Source organism: Microcaecilia unicolor, chromosome 4 (genome assembly GCF_901765095.1).
Source record: "Microcaecilia unicolor chromosome 4, aMicUni1.1, whole genome shotgun sequence".
In the NCBI taxonomy this organism is placed as follows: Eukaryota; Metazoa; Chordata; class Amphibia; order Gymnophiona; family Siphonopidae; genus Microcaecilia; species Microcaecilia unicolor.
The window spans coordinates 329,148,509-329,163,562 of NC_044034.1; the positions used below are offsets into that span (position 1 = coordinate 329,148,509).

At 41.3% G+C, this 15,054-nt stretch overlaps 1 protein-coding gene across 2 annotated transcripts in view; it reads right to left on the reverse strand.

Annotated features, from left to right (window-relative positions):
- The window catches only part of SLC18A1 (solute carrier family 18 member A1), a 65,762-nt gene that overhangs the window by 27,159 nt on the left and 23,549 nt on the right, over positions 1-15,054 (reverse strand). For both annotated transcript variants that reach the window (XM_030201969.1, XM_030201970.1), the window contains exons 3-6: positions 9,255-9,609; positions 6,377-6,435; positions 4,181-4,264; positions 2,232-2,324 (exon numbers count right to left, since the gene is read on the reverse strand). In XM_030201969.1, coding sequence (XP_030057829.1) covers positions 2,232-2,324; positions 4,181-4,264; positions 6,377-6,435; positions 9,255-9,609 — 591 coding nt within the window. The remainder of the gene's footprint in view (positions 1-2,231; positions 2,325-4,180; positions 4,265-6,376; positions 6,436-9,254; positions 9,610-15,054) is intronic.

Sequence of the window (15,054 nt, forward strand, 5' to 3'; positions counted from 1 at the left end):
GTGCAATTTTTTCCCCAATAACAGTATGGGGCTCTGTTTTGTCAGATCAGATTTCAGCTTATATGGGGGTGATTGCGTGGACGGTGAAGCACAGGCTTGCTTTAAATTTGGAGAAAACTGAGATTATGGTTGTGGGGAGAGTGGTGGATGTAAGGTGGCCCCAAAAAGTGCAGGTGTGTGGTGTGGATATGCCTGTATGGAGTGAAACAAAGTTGCTGGGGGGGAGCAGGTGTTGGATGCCCATTTAACTATTCAAATTCAAACTGGCAATGTTGTTTGAGCATCTTTTGCTCAGTTGCATTTATTTAGATTTTGCTCACACCTTTTTCAGTAGTAGCTCAAGGTGAGTTACTTTCAGGTACACTGGAAATTTTTCTGTCCCAGGAGGGCTCACAATCTAAGTTTGTACCTGAGGCAATGGAGGGTTAAGTGACTTGCCCAAGATCACAAGGAACAGCAGCGGGATTTGAACCGGCCACCTCTGGATTTGTTGCATTAGTTGAAGCCAATGTTGACTTTTTCTGATTTTTGTAATGTTGTGCAGAGTATTTATTTATTTATTTTATTTATTCATTCTTGTATCCCACAATTATCCAAAAACGAGTTATGATTATATTGAGGGTGGATTACTGTAACTCTTTGTATTTGGGGGTATCTAATGCTAGAATAAAAGCCTTATCGGTAGTGCAGAATGCTACAGCAAAGGTGCTGGTGGGTGCCTCGAAGTGGGACCATATGATTCCCACTTTGAGGCAGCAACATTGGTTATCTGTGCGCTTTAGAATACAGTTTAAAGTTTTATGTTTGTTGCATCAGACTGTCTATGGGATTGTTCCATGGTACTTACATTTTGTTATAAAAATGTATCAGCTACAGGTCTTAGATCAGATTCTGTGAAGAAGATGGCAACTGATTTGTTAGGGACCACACATTATCCCCCAGATTCTATATATGGCGCTAAAAAATCTGCACGGAACTAAGTGTATTCTATAAGATTTAGGTGCGGTGTATAGAATACGCTTAGTTGATACAGTAGCGCCTAAATCTATATGTACCCATTTACGCCAATAAAAACCTGGTGTAAATTCGAGCGTGTAGATTTAGGCGCACTGACCCATATTCTGTAATTATACATGGAATTTTTAGAACGACCATGAAATGTCCATAAATACGCCCATACACATGCCACTTTTAAGCTACATGCATTTATTTTAAACTGCACACTTTGCAATTTAGGCGCAGTTCTTTATAGAATACGCTTAGCAATTTCCACGCATAAATTGTGATAATTGCCAATTAATGCTCATTATTGCTTGTTAGTAATTTTAAAAATGCTGAGTACCTTGTTACACCAATTAAGTTATATGCATATCTCCGCACGGAATCTAGGCACCATATATAGAATGGACCTATGTGCTTACAAGGGCTGCAGGACCGCTATTATGGAATGCTTTGCCTGGTTATCTCTGCCTCTGTGAGCATGCAGGACAATTTAAGAATCTTTTGAAAACCCATTTCTTTTGTACAGGCTTCCTCATGTGAAGCAGTTAGGGACTAGCAGCTCTTGGTAGTTTTTTTTAAAGGGGGATGATGTTGGTTATATTGTATGTTTTTGTTTTGATTTTATGATTATATATGTTATGTTGTGAACTACTTAGGTTTAAGTAGGGTATAAGGTTTTTTTTAATCAATTTCAAAATATTACAATCACATTATTACAATGCAACTAAAGAAATAAGGAAAAAGAAATTACATATCATCAATTATCACGAAAATGTTAATAATCAGTTAGTCCACAATTATTAGATAATGAGGCCAAGATATTAAAGAATTAAATTAAATAAAAAAGAAAAATTTATCAAGCTAAAGTACGGACAGCGAAATGTCAGTCCTAACCTGATCCTGTTTGCTATCTGGATAGCGGACTCAATATTGCATCTATCTAGATAGTGGTCTGGATATCTGGATTTAATTCAGATGAGGAGGCTGGCAATTAAAAGAAGCATGGACCACATCAGCAGAATATTGACCTGATAGTATGTAAAACATGCTAACAAGAGTGATATGTAAGGGAAACCTGAGAAGAAAGAGCAAAAGAAAATAGAGATTGTGGAGGGACAGAGAAGAAATAAGAACATAGTGGACAAGTTAGGAGAACTATATGACAGAGCAATAAGAAATGATTTGGGATCTAACTTTGCTGAAATCTTTGAAAGCAAATTCCTACTTACCAAGAACACCCAGTGCCAGTCCCCCTAGTGCTATCCCCATGGCATTGCCCCTTTCCAAGTCATCAGTGTAAACACTTGCTAGCATCCCCAGGCCTGGAAAGAAAAAGATTCAAGACTCTGAGTTTAATGAAAATAGTTCATTATGCCTGTAAGGTAGTTCAGATAGATGTCAAAAAGAAGAGACGGAGGAAACCTCTGCTGAATATAAACGGACAAAACCAGCAAAGGTGGTCATAGGAAAGAAGAGCTTCCATAATCGTCACCAATCAATATTTATTGAGAAAGGACCCAACTTGGCCAAGTTTTGGCATACCACCTGCATCAGGGGTCATCTGATCCTCAATAACATAGCAATAATAACATAGTTGAAGAACAATTATGTGGAAATAAATGGTTGCTTATTTCTCTACAGCAATTTTTATCTGCACTTATTTCCACATAATTGTCGTTCAGCTATGTTATTGAGGGTCAGATGACCCCTATTATGACAGAACTTGGCAGAGTTGGGTCATTTCTCAATAAACATTGATTGGTGATGATTATGGCAGCTCTTCTTTCCTTTGACCAACTTTGCTGGTTTTGTCTAGTTCAGATAGATGTACCACTCTGGATACACAATGTTATTATAGTCCTTATCACTACACTCATGAATCCCCACCATACTGAAGTCCATTTGTCTCCATTACATCTTGATTTTCAGTATGAATCCCTGCCACTTCTGGGCAGTCCACAGTACATTTGTAACTAGCCTCCAAAGATATCATTACCTTGTTTCCTAATATACTATGGAGCTCGTTTTAAAACACAAAGACTTACAAAGTTAAATAGAGGGGCATTTTCAATATGAGGTCTAAGTCCAGAGTCCAAATAGCAGATATAGTCATTTTTGAAACAGCAAAACGTCTATCTTTTTTTCCCAAACATTGCCACACGCTAGATGTTTTTGTGCTCTATGTGTTTATCTTTTTGGTCCATTTTTGGGAAAAAAAAGTCCAAGTGCAAAATGCACAAAGTCAAGCCATTAGCAAACTGGCCACACAATGGGGCACCCTCCAAAACCCACTGCCCCCAACTGTACATCACTACAATAGCCATTATGGATGAAGGGGTCACCTATATGTGGGTACAGTAGGTTTTTGGTGAGTTTTGGAGGGCTGACACATTCCACCACAAGTGTAACAGTTAGAGTGGGATATGGGCCTGGATCTCCATCTCCACAGTGCACTCCACTGACCACTAGGCTACTCCAGGGACCTACTTGCTGCTCTAATAGGATTGGCTATAACAGCTGAAGCTGTCATAGAGACTGGTATGTACTGTTTCTTTTACATCTTTGGGAGGTGGAAGGGGGTAAGTGACCACTGGGAGAGTAAGGGGAGGTCATTCCTTTATTCCTCCAGTGGTCACTTAGGGCACTTTTTTGTGGCTTAGTCATTATTAAAACAGGTCTAGCTCAAAACATCTTAGTTTTAGTCCTGGACATTTTCGTTTTGTTCTGGTATGACTGAAAAATGTCTAGGTCTTAGCAATGCCCAGATCCTGCCCTTAACATGCCCCCTTGAGATTTGGATGCACTGCAGATGAACAGAATAGAAAAACATCAAGAAAATGGGTTTCAAAAATACAGACTTGGATGTTGTGGAGAGAAGAATGTCCAAATGCTACTTTACGCCAGTTTTTAGACATTTTTTTCTTTTGAAAATGAACCCCATAGTAACCTATAGAACTTTGTTGGTCTAAGTGCTTTGAAAATTTGCCTTCACATATGCTAGAGCTATAAACCAGAAAAAAGTGAACAAGAGAATTCAGTGAGTCTTATTTCAGAAGCATGAATGAACAAATAGAAGGGAAAACTTTGTTCTAATGTTTAGAATGCACCAGAAGATCTGGTATATACTGGTGACAATATTAGGACTGTCTTTAGGTGACTCCCACCTGGCATCATTTACCTGCCACAGATGAGAAGGAAGAGCCGATTCCTTGAAGTGCCCGAGCCACAAACAGCAGCGTGTAGGTGCTTGAGAAAGCAAACACTGCAGGCAAGACAGGGTAGAGAAACAGTGAAATGTCTATCATATTTGTGAGCTGAGGCTTCATTTTTTAAGCTAGACAATGGGAACAGAGGCATAGGGCTTCCTGTCTCTTGGCACACAAGGGTGACAATGTGCCAGTCCTACTGATCTGAGTCACATTATTAAGCATTCTGGGCTAGATTTACTGAGGTGCACTTGCTCATTAGTATATGCTAATACACACTAACCCACATTATTAATGCAGGTCCCATGTTATACAATTGGACTTATTAAAAAAACTAAACTAATAGCATTAATACATGCTAATGCATTAATTCCTTTTAATAATCTAGCTCTCTATGGCCTATAGTTATAGACTCACTTAATCCAAAGAGAAAAATGGCTTGTATAGTTCACACTCTAATACTAAATATCACACAAAAGTGAGCAAAAATAGATCCACTCTAAAATTTATAATAGGAGGAAAAGACCTCAGGGGTCGCAAAGAGGGGAATAATCGAAAGGGACATCCAAGTTTTGCTGAAGACGTCCTCGCAAAATGTCCCGATGGAGGGGCATGGGAACCCCTCCCTCCAAATTTTAAAAGTCATCTTCACTTACCAAGTCGGGTTTACAGTGGCCGTCAGCAGCAGTAAAAGACGTGCAGGCTCGGCCCTTCTCTCGCTATCTCAGCTCTGGTCCCGCCCTTGCAGAAACAGGAAATGAGGGCGGGACCAGAGCTGAGAGAGAGAGAAGGGCTGAGCCTGCACGCCTTTTACCGCTGCTGACAGCCGCCGTAACCCCGACTTGGTAAGTAAAGATGACTTCTAAAATTCAGAGGGAGGGGTGCTGGAAATGGAAGGGAGGGAGGGAGGAAGGGAGGGACGACGACCCTGGAACTGGGAGGGAGGGGGACCCATAAACTCAGAGAGAGGGAGGGGAGGGGGACCCTGAAACTCAGAGAGAGGGAGGGAGGGGGACCCGGAAGGAGGGGGGACCCTGAAACTCAGAGGGAGGGGGGAACCTGAAACTCGGGAGGGAGAGGACGACCCTGGAACTCAGAGGGAGGGGACGACCCTGGAACTGAGAGGGAGGGAGGGAGGGAGGGAGGGAGGAAAGGGGGGCCCATGGCACACACTCTCAGTCTCACACACACTCTCTCTCTCACAGACACACTCGCACCCAGTCTCACTCTCTCTCTGTCACACACACACACTCGCACATTCACTCTCTTTCTTTCACAGTCACTCTCACACACACTCTCTCAAACATACACACTCCGAGGAAAACCTTGCTAGCGCCGGTTTCATTTGTGTCAGAAACAGGCCTTTTTTTACTGGTATCTGGTGGGAGAAGGAGATTCTTCAGACACTGGCTCTATCTATGCACGTCAGACATAATGAAATGTGCATATCTGCTGGGAGTGTGATTTCCTTTAAGAATATGTAGGCTATTGGCCCTTACATCTTCTCCACTGCTGTGCTATCCTCTCCTATATATAGTCCAAATTTCTCCTAGAAGATCATTTGCTCTGTAATTCCTCATAGGCTCTGCATTCTTATATTCTGAAACGTTGGTCCTGGGGCTGTCTTTAAATAGGACCAGATTCTATAAATAGTACCAAAAATTTGGTGCTCGATGCTATTCTATAAAGGGCTTTCCTGGATGAGCATGCTTTATAAAATAGCTTTGAGTGTTGAATTTGGCACTCAACTTTGAATGCAAGGACTTATGCCAGCATAAACCTGGTGTAAAACCTGTCACGCAAATTGGGCACATTTTTTGTGAATGACACTGACCTGCTCATGCACCTTTTATGGTCACACCCACTTTTGAGTTGTGCATGATCCAAGTTAGGCACCCATAGTTACAGAATAGCCCATTGCCAGATTGGCACCCAAAATCATAATTAGTGCCAATTAAGTGATTGTTAGCTCCAATAATTAAATCATTGAAGTCCATCAACTAAGTATTTTGGGTGCCAATCTGGGATCCATGCCCAAATTGGGCAACTTTTATAGAATCCTGGGGATACTGTATTGTCTGTTTTACCATAGATAGAGCATTGTGACATTTCTAGTGCACATTCCTAGCATAGGTGGCATAAGCTGGAAGACAGGAAGAAATACTCACTGATGGTGGAGAGAAACATGATGACAAAGCCAGCAAACATGGGGATGTGGTATCCGATCCTATACAAGAAAATTCAATGAGCCTTCCGAAGCCAGAGATAGACAGAGATGTATAAATGTTGCATTTAGGCAACACAATCCTAAAACATCTAATTCTCATTTATTATGGCAAATAATGGGAAAAGGCATGTTACTCATATTTTTACTCAAATAACGCACTCAACTGTGCAATGCACACATGCATATACCGCATGGAAATGACACATTCAAGTAAGAAAAAAAAGATTTAGCATGCCCACTCATATAATGCGCTGTCGCATAAGGTGGAACTGATGTATCCATTCAGGGAACACATGGTTATAACACACTGTGGAGCCATTCAGAGACAGTTGCACACATTTTGATTGTCACAGCTGTTACCAGGGTAAGAAAAAGAAATTTATTGGGTTATTTACATCCAGAATATGCCCTATTTAAAAAAAAAACCTGATATAACATGCAGAAGCCAAACATGTTTTGCAATAAAATGTATAATATGAACGTTTTCCCCTGGATTCTAAATATGGAGGGAGATTCTATATATATATGGCGCCTAAAAAAATCAGTGTGGAAATCAATGCCAACTAAGCGTATTCTATAAGCAGCACCTAGATTTAGGCACGGTATATAGAATGCGCTTAGTTGATATATATGAGTGCCTAAATCTATGCGCCTCCATTTATACCAACGAAAACATGGCATAAAACCCAGTGCATAGATTTATTTATTTATTTGTTACATTTGAACCCCGCACTTTCCCACTCATAGCAGGTCCAATGCGGCTTACATAGTAGTAGGATTACAAAGTAAAGTGTAGAGAGTACAGGCTAAGCTGAGCAGAGTAAAGGAGATGCAGAGTAATGGAGATGTGTAGGTAGATAATAATATGAGGAGAAGGGGTAAGGTGGTAGGAGGAGGTGCTAGTTTTAGGCTAGATAGAGATAATCAGGGGATAGGGTCAGGGTAAGCATAGTGAAAATTGGAGGAGATGTGATCTGAGTCATTGCCGTTGTTGCAGGATCAGGTAATGAATAGATGGATTTGTAGAGTTAGGACGTAGCGATTTAGGTGCACTGGGCCACATTCTATAACTACACGTGTAAATTTCAGAATGCCCATGAAATGCCCATTTCTCTGCCCATAACCACACCCCTTTTTGCCAGCGCACGCTAGAACTTAGGCGCACCGCATTACAGAATGTGCTTAGCAAGTTGTGCACATAAATTCTAATTATTGACAATTAGTACTCACTATTGCTTGTTAAGAGCTGTTATCAACGCTAGTTAGCTTGTTAAGCCAATTAAGTTATGCTCATTGTTATGGAATAGGCTTGGATTTCGGTACCGATCTCTGGGTGCGCTATATAGAATCTGGGGAATGGCGACTAAAGTTATGCGCACAATTTTGGCTGTGCGGCCAAATTGTGCGTGTAATATAATTGATTAACCAGCCAACCGGTGCTGATAATTGGCCTCTAACAAGCAATTATCGGACAATAATTGGCACTGATTAGAATTTTCACGCACAACCTGCTAAGCATATTCTATGAAGTGGTGTGCATAAATTCTACCATGCAGATCTCAAAAGGGGATGTGGCCATGAGAGGAGCGTAGGTGGGTCTTGTGCACACCTAAAATTTATGTGCAGTGTTACAGTGCCCGATCCGCACCTAGATTAGGCGCAGGCATTTGCACCAGGTTTTAGTTGGTGTAAGTGGCAACACCTAAATTTTAGTCATGGGAACAGGCCCTAGGCTTAATCTATAAACCATGCCTAACTTTAAGCAAGATTTATAGAATAGTGCTAAGCACGTTTTCTTCAGTGCCAGTTTTTTTAGGAGCCATATATAGAATTCCTCCTAACCTCTGGATTCTATATAGTGTGTCTTAAGTTGTGCATGCAAATCTGGTCATATTCTGGATTTGCACATGCAACTTAATTCGTTAACAAGCCAATCAGCACCAGTAATTGCCTATTGACAAGCAATTATTGACACTAATTGGCATTAATTAGAATTTACATGCACAACTGTCTAAGCATATTCTGTAAAGTAATGCGTGTAAATTCTAAGGCGCATAGCTGAAAAGGGGATGTGGCCATGGGTGTGGAATAGACGGGTCATGGGCATTTCTAGAAACTATGTGTGTTGTTATAGAATACACCCGGTCCATGCCTAATTTAGACATCAACATTTGCACCAAGTTTTACTTGGTGTAATTGCCCATGTCTAAATTTAGTCAGTCGGATGGGCGCTAGGCGTATTCTATAAACAATGCTTAATTTAGGCATAGTTTATAGAATATGCTTAGGCATAGTTTTTTTCCACACCGATTCTTTTGACGTGATATATAGAATCTAGTCCTATATGAGTAAATATACAGGGGGTTGTTTACTAAAGCTTAGCTCGAGTTATCTGCACCAGGGCCCATAGGAATAAAATGGGGCCTGCTGCAGATAACTCGAGCTAAGCTTTAGTAAACAGGGGGGATAATGAGGGGTATGTTCAAAGCACTTAGACCTACAAAGTTGCATAGTAACCTATGGAACTTTGTAAGTCTAAGGGCTTTGAAAATGAGCCCCATGGTATTTATTTATTTATTTCTTAGGATTTACGTACTACCTCTTTGAAGAAACTCACCCAAGGCAGTGTGATCTAACAGATCAATTTTCAAAAGCTATTGGGGGCAATTCTATAACTGGGTGCCCTGAGGATGCTTGGTAGAAGCCTATCCTTCAAAGGAATTAGGTGCTTTCTTTCCATTATAGAATATTAAGAATTGTATTGGAGAGATCTAGCAGAGACAGCCCTATAGGAGAAACCTTCTAATGACTGACTATACCTGTTAGTCAGTGGACCCACAAATGGATTGACCAGCAGCTGAACCAGGGCTTTTGATGAGAACAGGAGTCCCACCCTCACATTCTCATTGGTGAGAAACTCTTCACCCTCCACGCAGTGCTTCCCGGGTGGCAGAGTACTGTACAAGGCCGTGAATGGAGCACCAGTTTGTGTGGGCCCTGGTTCCTCATTGGACTTTCTGGCAGTGTCTTCCAGGACATGGACAGTGGTGTTATAGTAATAAGAGAAGACAGAAAAGTAGGCACGAGGCGCTGAGACAGTGTGTTGTAGGCGCTCTCTGGAGCTGTTCTCATTCTGATATTCGGTGTCATAAAGGAAAGTGGGGACTATCGGCACTGCGAGACAAAAGAAAGAAAAGCTTATTAGTCCTTATCTTTGTATGAGTCAAGAAGCTAGTAGGGATGTGCATTTGTTTGAAATGACATACAAAATGTCAACCATATATCCCATGTCATTGGCAAATAAAGACAGACAGGAAGAACATGAAATTTCATGGTTTTTTTCATGTGTTGTTAATAGCGCATGCCCTTCTGAAAGAGTATGCACCTTTTTTGAAAGTGTGTGCTTTTTTCCAGTAGTGCACACATGTGTGAACCATCACAAATGCACAAACTATCAGGAAAGAGTATGCATTCTTCCTGGATAGGGACTGACCAAGACCGAATAGGGAGGTCAGACACAAACAGGCGGCAGCCTGGCACAGATTTGAGGATGGGGTATAAGAAAATGGGGGGAAGGGATAGGTAGGATAGAAGAGAATGGGTGAATTTGGGGGTGCTGGGTGGATAAGAACAAGTTTGAAGAAGGTTAGGTAGAAGGAGGGGGTGGAGGAAAGAGAATATGGGTAGGGCTCATGGGAGCTTAGTGTATATAATAATTTTTTTTCCAAACACCACACCAAAACCAACACCCCCTTAGACAATCCATTCCATCTACAGTTGTCTAATAAATACATCTTCAACTATCCCCAACATTTCAATTTCCATGCACTTTACCCACATATATATTTAAGTTTTACATGCCACCCTTTTTAACTTCAGTTTTTATCACAATTTTTTTTATGTGGTGAATATGTTTTAATATACTTTTCTTTTACCACAAGCACAAAAAAGTAATTACATGTTACCTCCTGATTGCACAGTCTCTAGCAGAAACAGACAAGGTTGTTTCTGGGTAAACCACAGTCCTTCCCTCAGGTCAGAGTCACCCCTCAGTCACAAAATGTCTCTTCTTTTTCCTCTTCTTGAAATCGTAGGTCTTTCTTTCCTTGCGTCTTCTTATATGCTTCTCCACCTTACACTCTCTGGCTGGATCTCTCTGACTGAAGTCCAATTCCCCATCTGTACCTTTTCGTCTCACAGGCCAGGAAAACAGTTGCAGTTCTTGCCCCGCAACAGACTCTAGCTGCATCTCTGTCAATTTATCCTGGCCCCTTACTTCTCTTTGCTTTATTTCTTTAGTGTCTTCCTGATCACAATTTCCTCAATTTATTGTATTTATTTTCAGATTCTGGTAACGTTTCCTTCAGTACCATTTCTTTTCTTTCTGAACTGACTGTCCATTCAATCTTTTCTGACTGTGCTGATTCACTTATTTCTGACCATATTAAATTTTCAGGACTATTGCTCTCAGGATTTTTTTTCTTTACCTCATCAATATCTGCCTGGAGGTTTCTGTTTTCCGCAAGGGGTTCCAAAATTTCCTGCTGCTCCAACATCTCCTCCTCCAGAGAATTCTCCACCTGGAGCTCTTCCTCTTGCGCAGGTTCCCTGTGTGGTTGTATCACCGGAGGATCCTCATTTACCACTTCTCTTTCTAGCAGCTCAACTTCTTCAGAGTGAGAGAACAATATTGATTTAGGAAGTGATTCCACCAACTCAGGAACTGAGGCTTCTTCATTTCCATTCCCCTCTGTCACTGGCTGCTCTTCTTCAAACACCAGAACCTGTGACTCCACGTCCTGTTGAACACCCAAATTTTCCACAGCTTCCTCCTTTTTCCTTCTTTCTTCCTCAACCAACTTTTCAAACGCCCTCTCAATCTTATGTAATTTCTCTTCCATCAGAACCAACTCTTCAGACGAGAGGGTCAGGACCTCGGTGGTCTGATAGACCTGGCACCACTGTGTTGGACTAGACCTGGGTTGCCGGACCCTTTCAACTTCAGGGCTTGATTCATATTCCCACAAGCCTAGGTTGCTCTTCTGGATGCCAAGGACCATGGCAACCAGAAGCAGCAACCTAGGCTTGTGTGAATATGTAAACCCCCTGGTGGCAGAGCAAGGTATTACAATGATGGTACCAAATATGTCACAGTGTTTCCCCGAAATAACACCAACCAGGGAGTTTAACAAAAAGAAAATATTTTTTTATTAGTGAATATTTAAATGTTAATTAAATTTTACCAACTTGCACATTCAACATATGTATTTCAATTACAGGTTTAAACATTGGGAGCATTTTCAGATAACTATAAATGTTAGGTACATAAATCATGTAAGCACATTCAATTTTACAAAACACTAGATTCTTTAACATTCCTTTTCTCCTGTCTTTCAGATTTCCATAGACCCTCAAGGATCTCAACATGTAACTCTACTCTTTTTTTCCTTAGTTATCTCTCTCTTATTGTTCAGGTTTCCTTTACTATTTTCTCTTTTGTGCACTTTTTAAAATAGTCTCAGTCACTTAGCTGCTCTCTCTGTTTTCTCTCTCTCTCTTGAACGGTGGGCACCTTTTCTTTCAGGTGATGATCTCCAGTATAAACTTTCTTCCAGTCTTTTCCTAGTAACATCTTCTCATCAATACAGCTCCATCCCAACTGCCAGCCTGACCTGTTTGTCACTCTCCTGAGAGTTCTATCAGCATGCGGAACACTCAGCGCATGCACACAGACCACTCAGTTTAACTGCACTGCTCACTGTCTCCACACCAGATTCAGAATGAGCCAGATAATCTTATAAAATTTAACCCATAGGTTACATTAGGGAGTGGTATTTTGAGAAGAGGCTTGGAGCTGGTAAAAGGGGGTGCTGCTAGTGATTATAATCACCATTTTTGCTTAATTCTGAAATATGAGGATTAACTGTTTATCTTGCTGTGTTGTAAGGCATATGACATAGTACTTCACATGGTACTGACAAAAATTGATTACTGCAACTTGCTATTTCTGGACATACCAGCATCCTGAATGCAAGCTCTACAGGTCATCCAAAATGCAGCTGAATGATTGGAATCTCAAAGTCCGAAGACATCACTCCAACATTTAAAAAAACTGCACTGGCTTCCTGTACCATACAGAATGCAATTCAAGACTCCTGTGCTGACACATCAACATATATTTGGGGCAGACCCAGCCTTCTTTCGAAATGCCCTCCAATCATACCAACTGAAATCATACCAATTCTGCTAATCTTGTGATCTTGTGATAGCTTTCCTAAAAACTCTACTTATCACAAATTAACTCCATCCAAATTACAACTGTTTTTGAAAAGTAAACCATTCATATCCCCAGCCTTCTGCTCAGCATCAGGGGCTTCCCGCTCTAGATAAAAAGGACCTCTGTTAACATATCCATAGGTTGCTATTCTCATTATATATCCTTAAACTTGTTCATCAAGCTTCTCTCACTGTTGGCAGTACCGTATTGGCAGTATAATCAAAAAATCATTGTTAATCAGCTATACCCACAGATCAGGATCAGATTTATTCTAGATCTTTACTTTGCAAGATTAATCTATTGAATTAGGTCTACAACCAACCGGTACATCAGGGAAAGGAGAGGGGGAAAAAAAAAACCCAAATACCCTGAAGGAAAAAGCTCAGTCACTGAATTTCAAATAGTCAGATACATACATTGAATTCCACCCACACAGTAAATCTTAACAGGTTCTCAGTTCTTACCCTAAAACTACACATTAACTACCTACCCCCCTATATCCCAGGAGTAGGAGAAATAACAGGCAGTTGTGTGACAGACTACGTATTTTATTATCACAAGTACAATAGCCCCTACATTTGGAACTATGGTAAAGAAACAAAGAACCCCTAAAGCTACTGCTTTCATTACAGCTTCTACCACTGTCAAGACCAAACCCTTGGACCAAGACAAGATTTTGGTTTCATGTGATAAATGTACATACATTGAGTCCCTTGTGAAAGAAGTACAAGAACTAAGAGAAGAAGTGGCAAGACTAAGAAACATCTGGGACAACCAGAAATTTGACCCAGAGACGCAGGTCAAAACATTGAGGACTTCCAGCAAAGGGAGAGAAGATCTTGGGCAGACAGAGCACAGCTGGAAGCAGGTCACCAAGTCCCACAAGATCAGTCCTCCAACTCCACCTTCTATTCAACTAAAGAATCGGTTCATAGCCCTGGAGGTAGAAGAGCTAGAAACATCTAAAAAACAAGAGGAAACAATAACAAAAAATGTCATCATAGCTGGACAATTGGCCCAAAGAAAGTGAAAGGTAGTGGTGGTTGGAGATTCACTTCTCAGGGGTACCAAAGTGCCCATCTGCCGGCCAGATATGTTGTCCAGAGAGGTGTGCTGTCTGCCTGGTGCCAAGATTCATGATATTGTGGAAAGATTGTTGGACTCATCAAGCCTATGGACCATGCTCCTATGCTACTCATCCATGTTGGCACAAATGATACAGCTAAATATCCTACTGAACATATCATACGAGACTTCGTGGCTTTAGGTCAGAGGGTGAAGCATCTAGGTGCGCAGGCGGTGTTCTCATCGATCCTCCCTGTCAAAGGTAAAGGTCGAATGAGAGAAGCTCGCATCTTGGAGATAATTGCATGGCTGCGTAGTTGGTGCCGATGAGAGTGCTTTGGTTTTGTAGACCATGGGATGATTTTCCAAGAGGTACTGAATGGTGATGGTGTCCATCTGTCAAGGAAGGGAAGGAGTGTCTTCAGCAACAGGCTGGCCAAAGTACTAAAGAGGGCTTTAAACTAAAATTGATGGGGATGGGTATAAAAGGCCACGAAGCCATAATTAACCCCAAGGAAAGTAGGAAATCTAATGCCTCTATAGAAGAGAATAAAAAGAGTAAAATCTGGAGAGCCTTGTATACCAATGCCCGTAGTATGGGAAACAAACTTCTAGATCTTGAGGCTGCAATGATGGAAGCGGACTTGGATTTAGTGGTGGTCATGGAGACGTGGTTCACAGAGAACCATGACCAGGATGTTGCTATACCTGGCTATAATCTATTCAGGAAGGACAGAGTAGGAAAAAAAGGGTGGAGGTGTGGCATTATATGCTAAGAGTGATATCCAAGTGACAGAACTGCAGGACATGTGGGGTATGGAAGAAGCGCTATGGGTTAAACTGGAAAGAGGGAAAGGAAAATGTATTTATATCGGAGTGGTATACAGACCACCCTCACAGTCGGAGGAAATGGACAGGGACTTAATTGAATACATCTGCAAGATAGCTAGGAAAGGGGAAGTACTACTTATAGGTTACTTCAATATGCCGGATGTTGATTGGGGTGTCCCGGCTGCGGGGTTGTCTAGAAGCAAAGAGATCTTAGATTCCCTACAGGAAGGAATGTTCCAGCAGTGGGTAACAGAACCAACATGGGATGGAGCTTTTCTGGACCTGGTGCTTACGAATGGAGAGTACGTTTCTGACGTCAAGGTGGCGGACCATTTGGCATCTAGTGATCATCGTATGGTATGGTTCAATATTAAAACAGAAGAAAGGGCTCATTCGAGATTGAAGGTCCTGGATTTCAAAGGAACTAACTTTGCCGAGATGGGGGA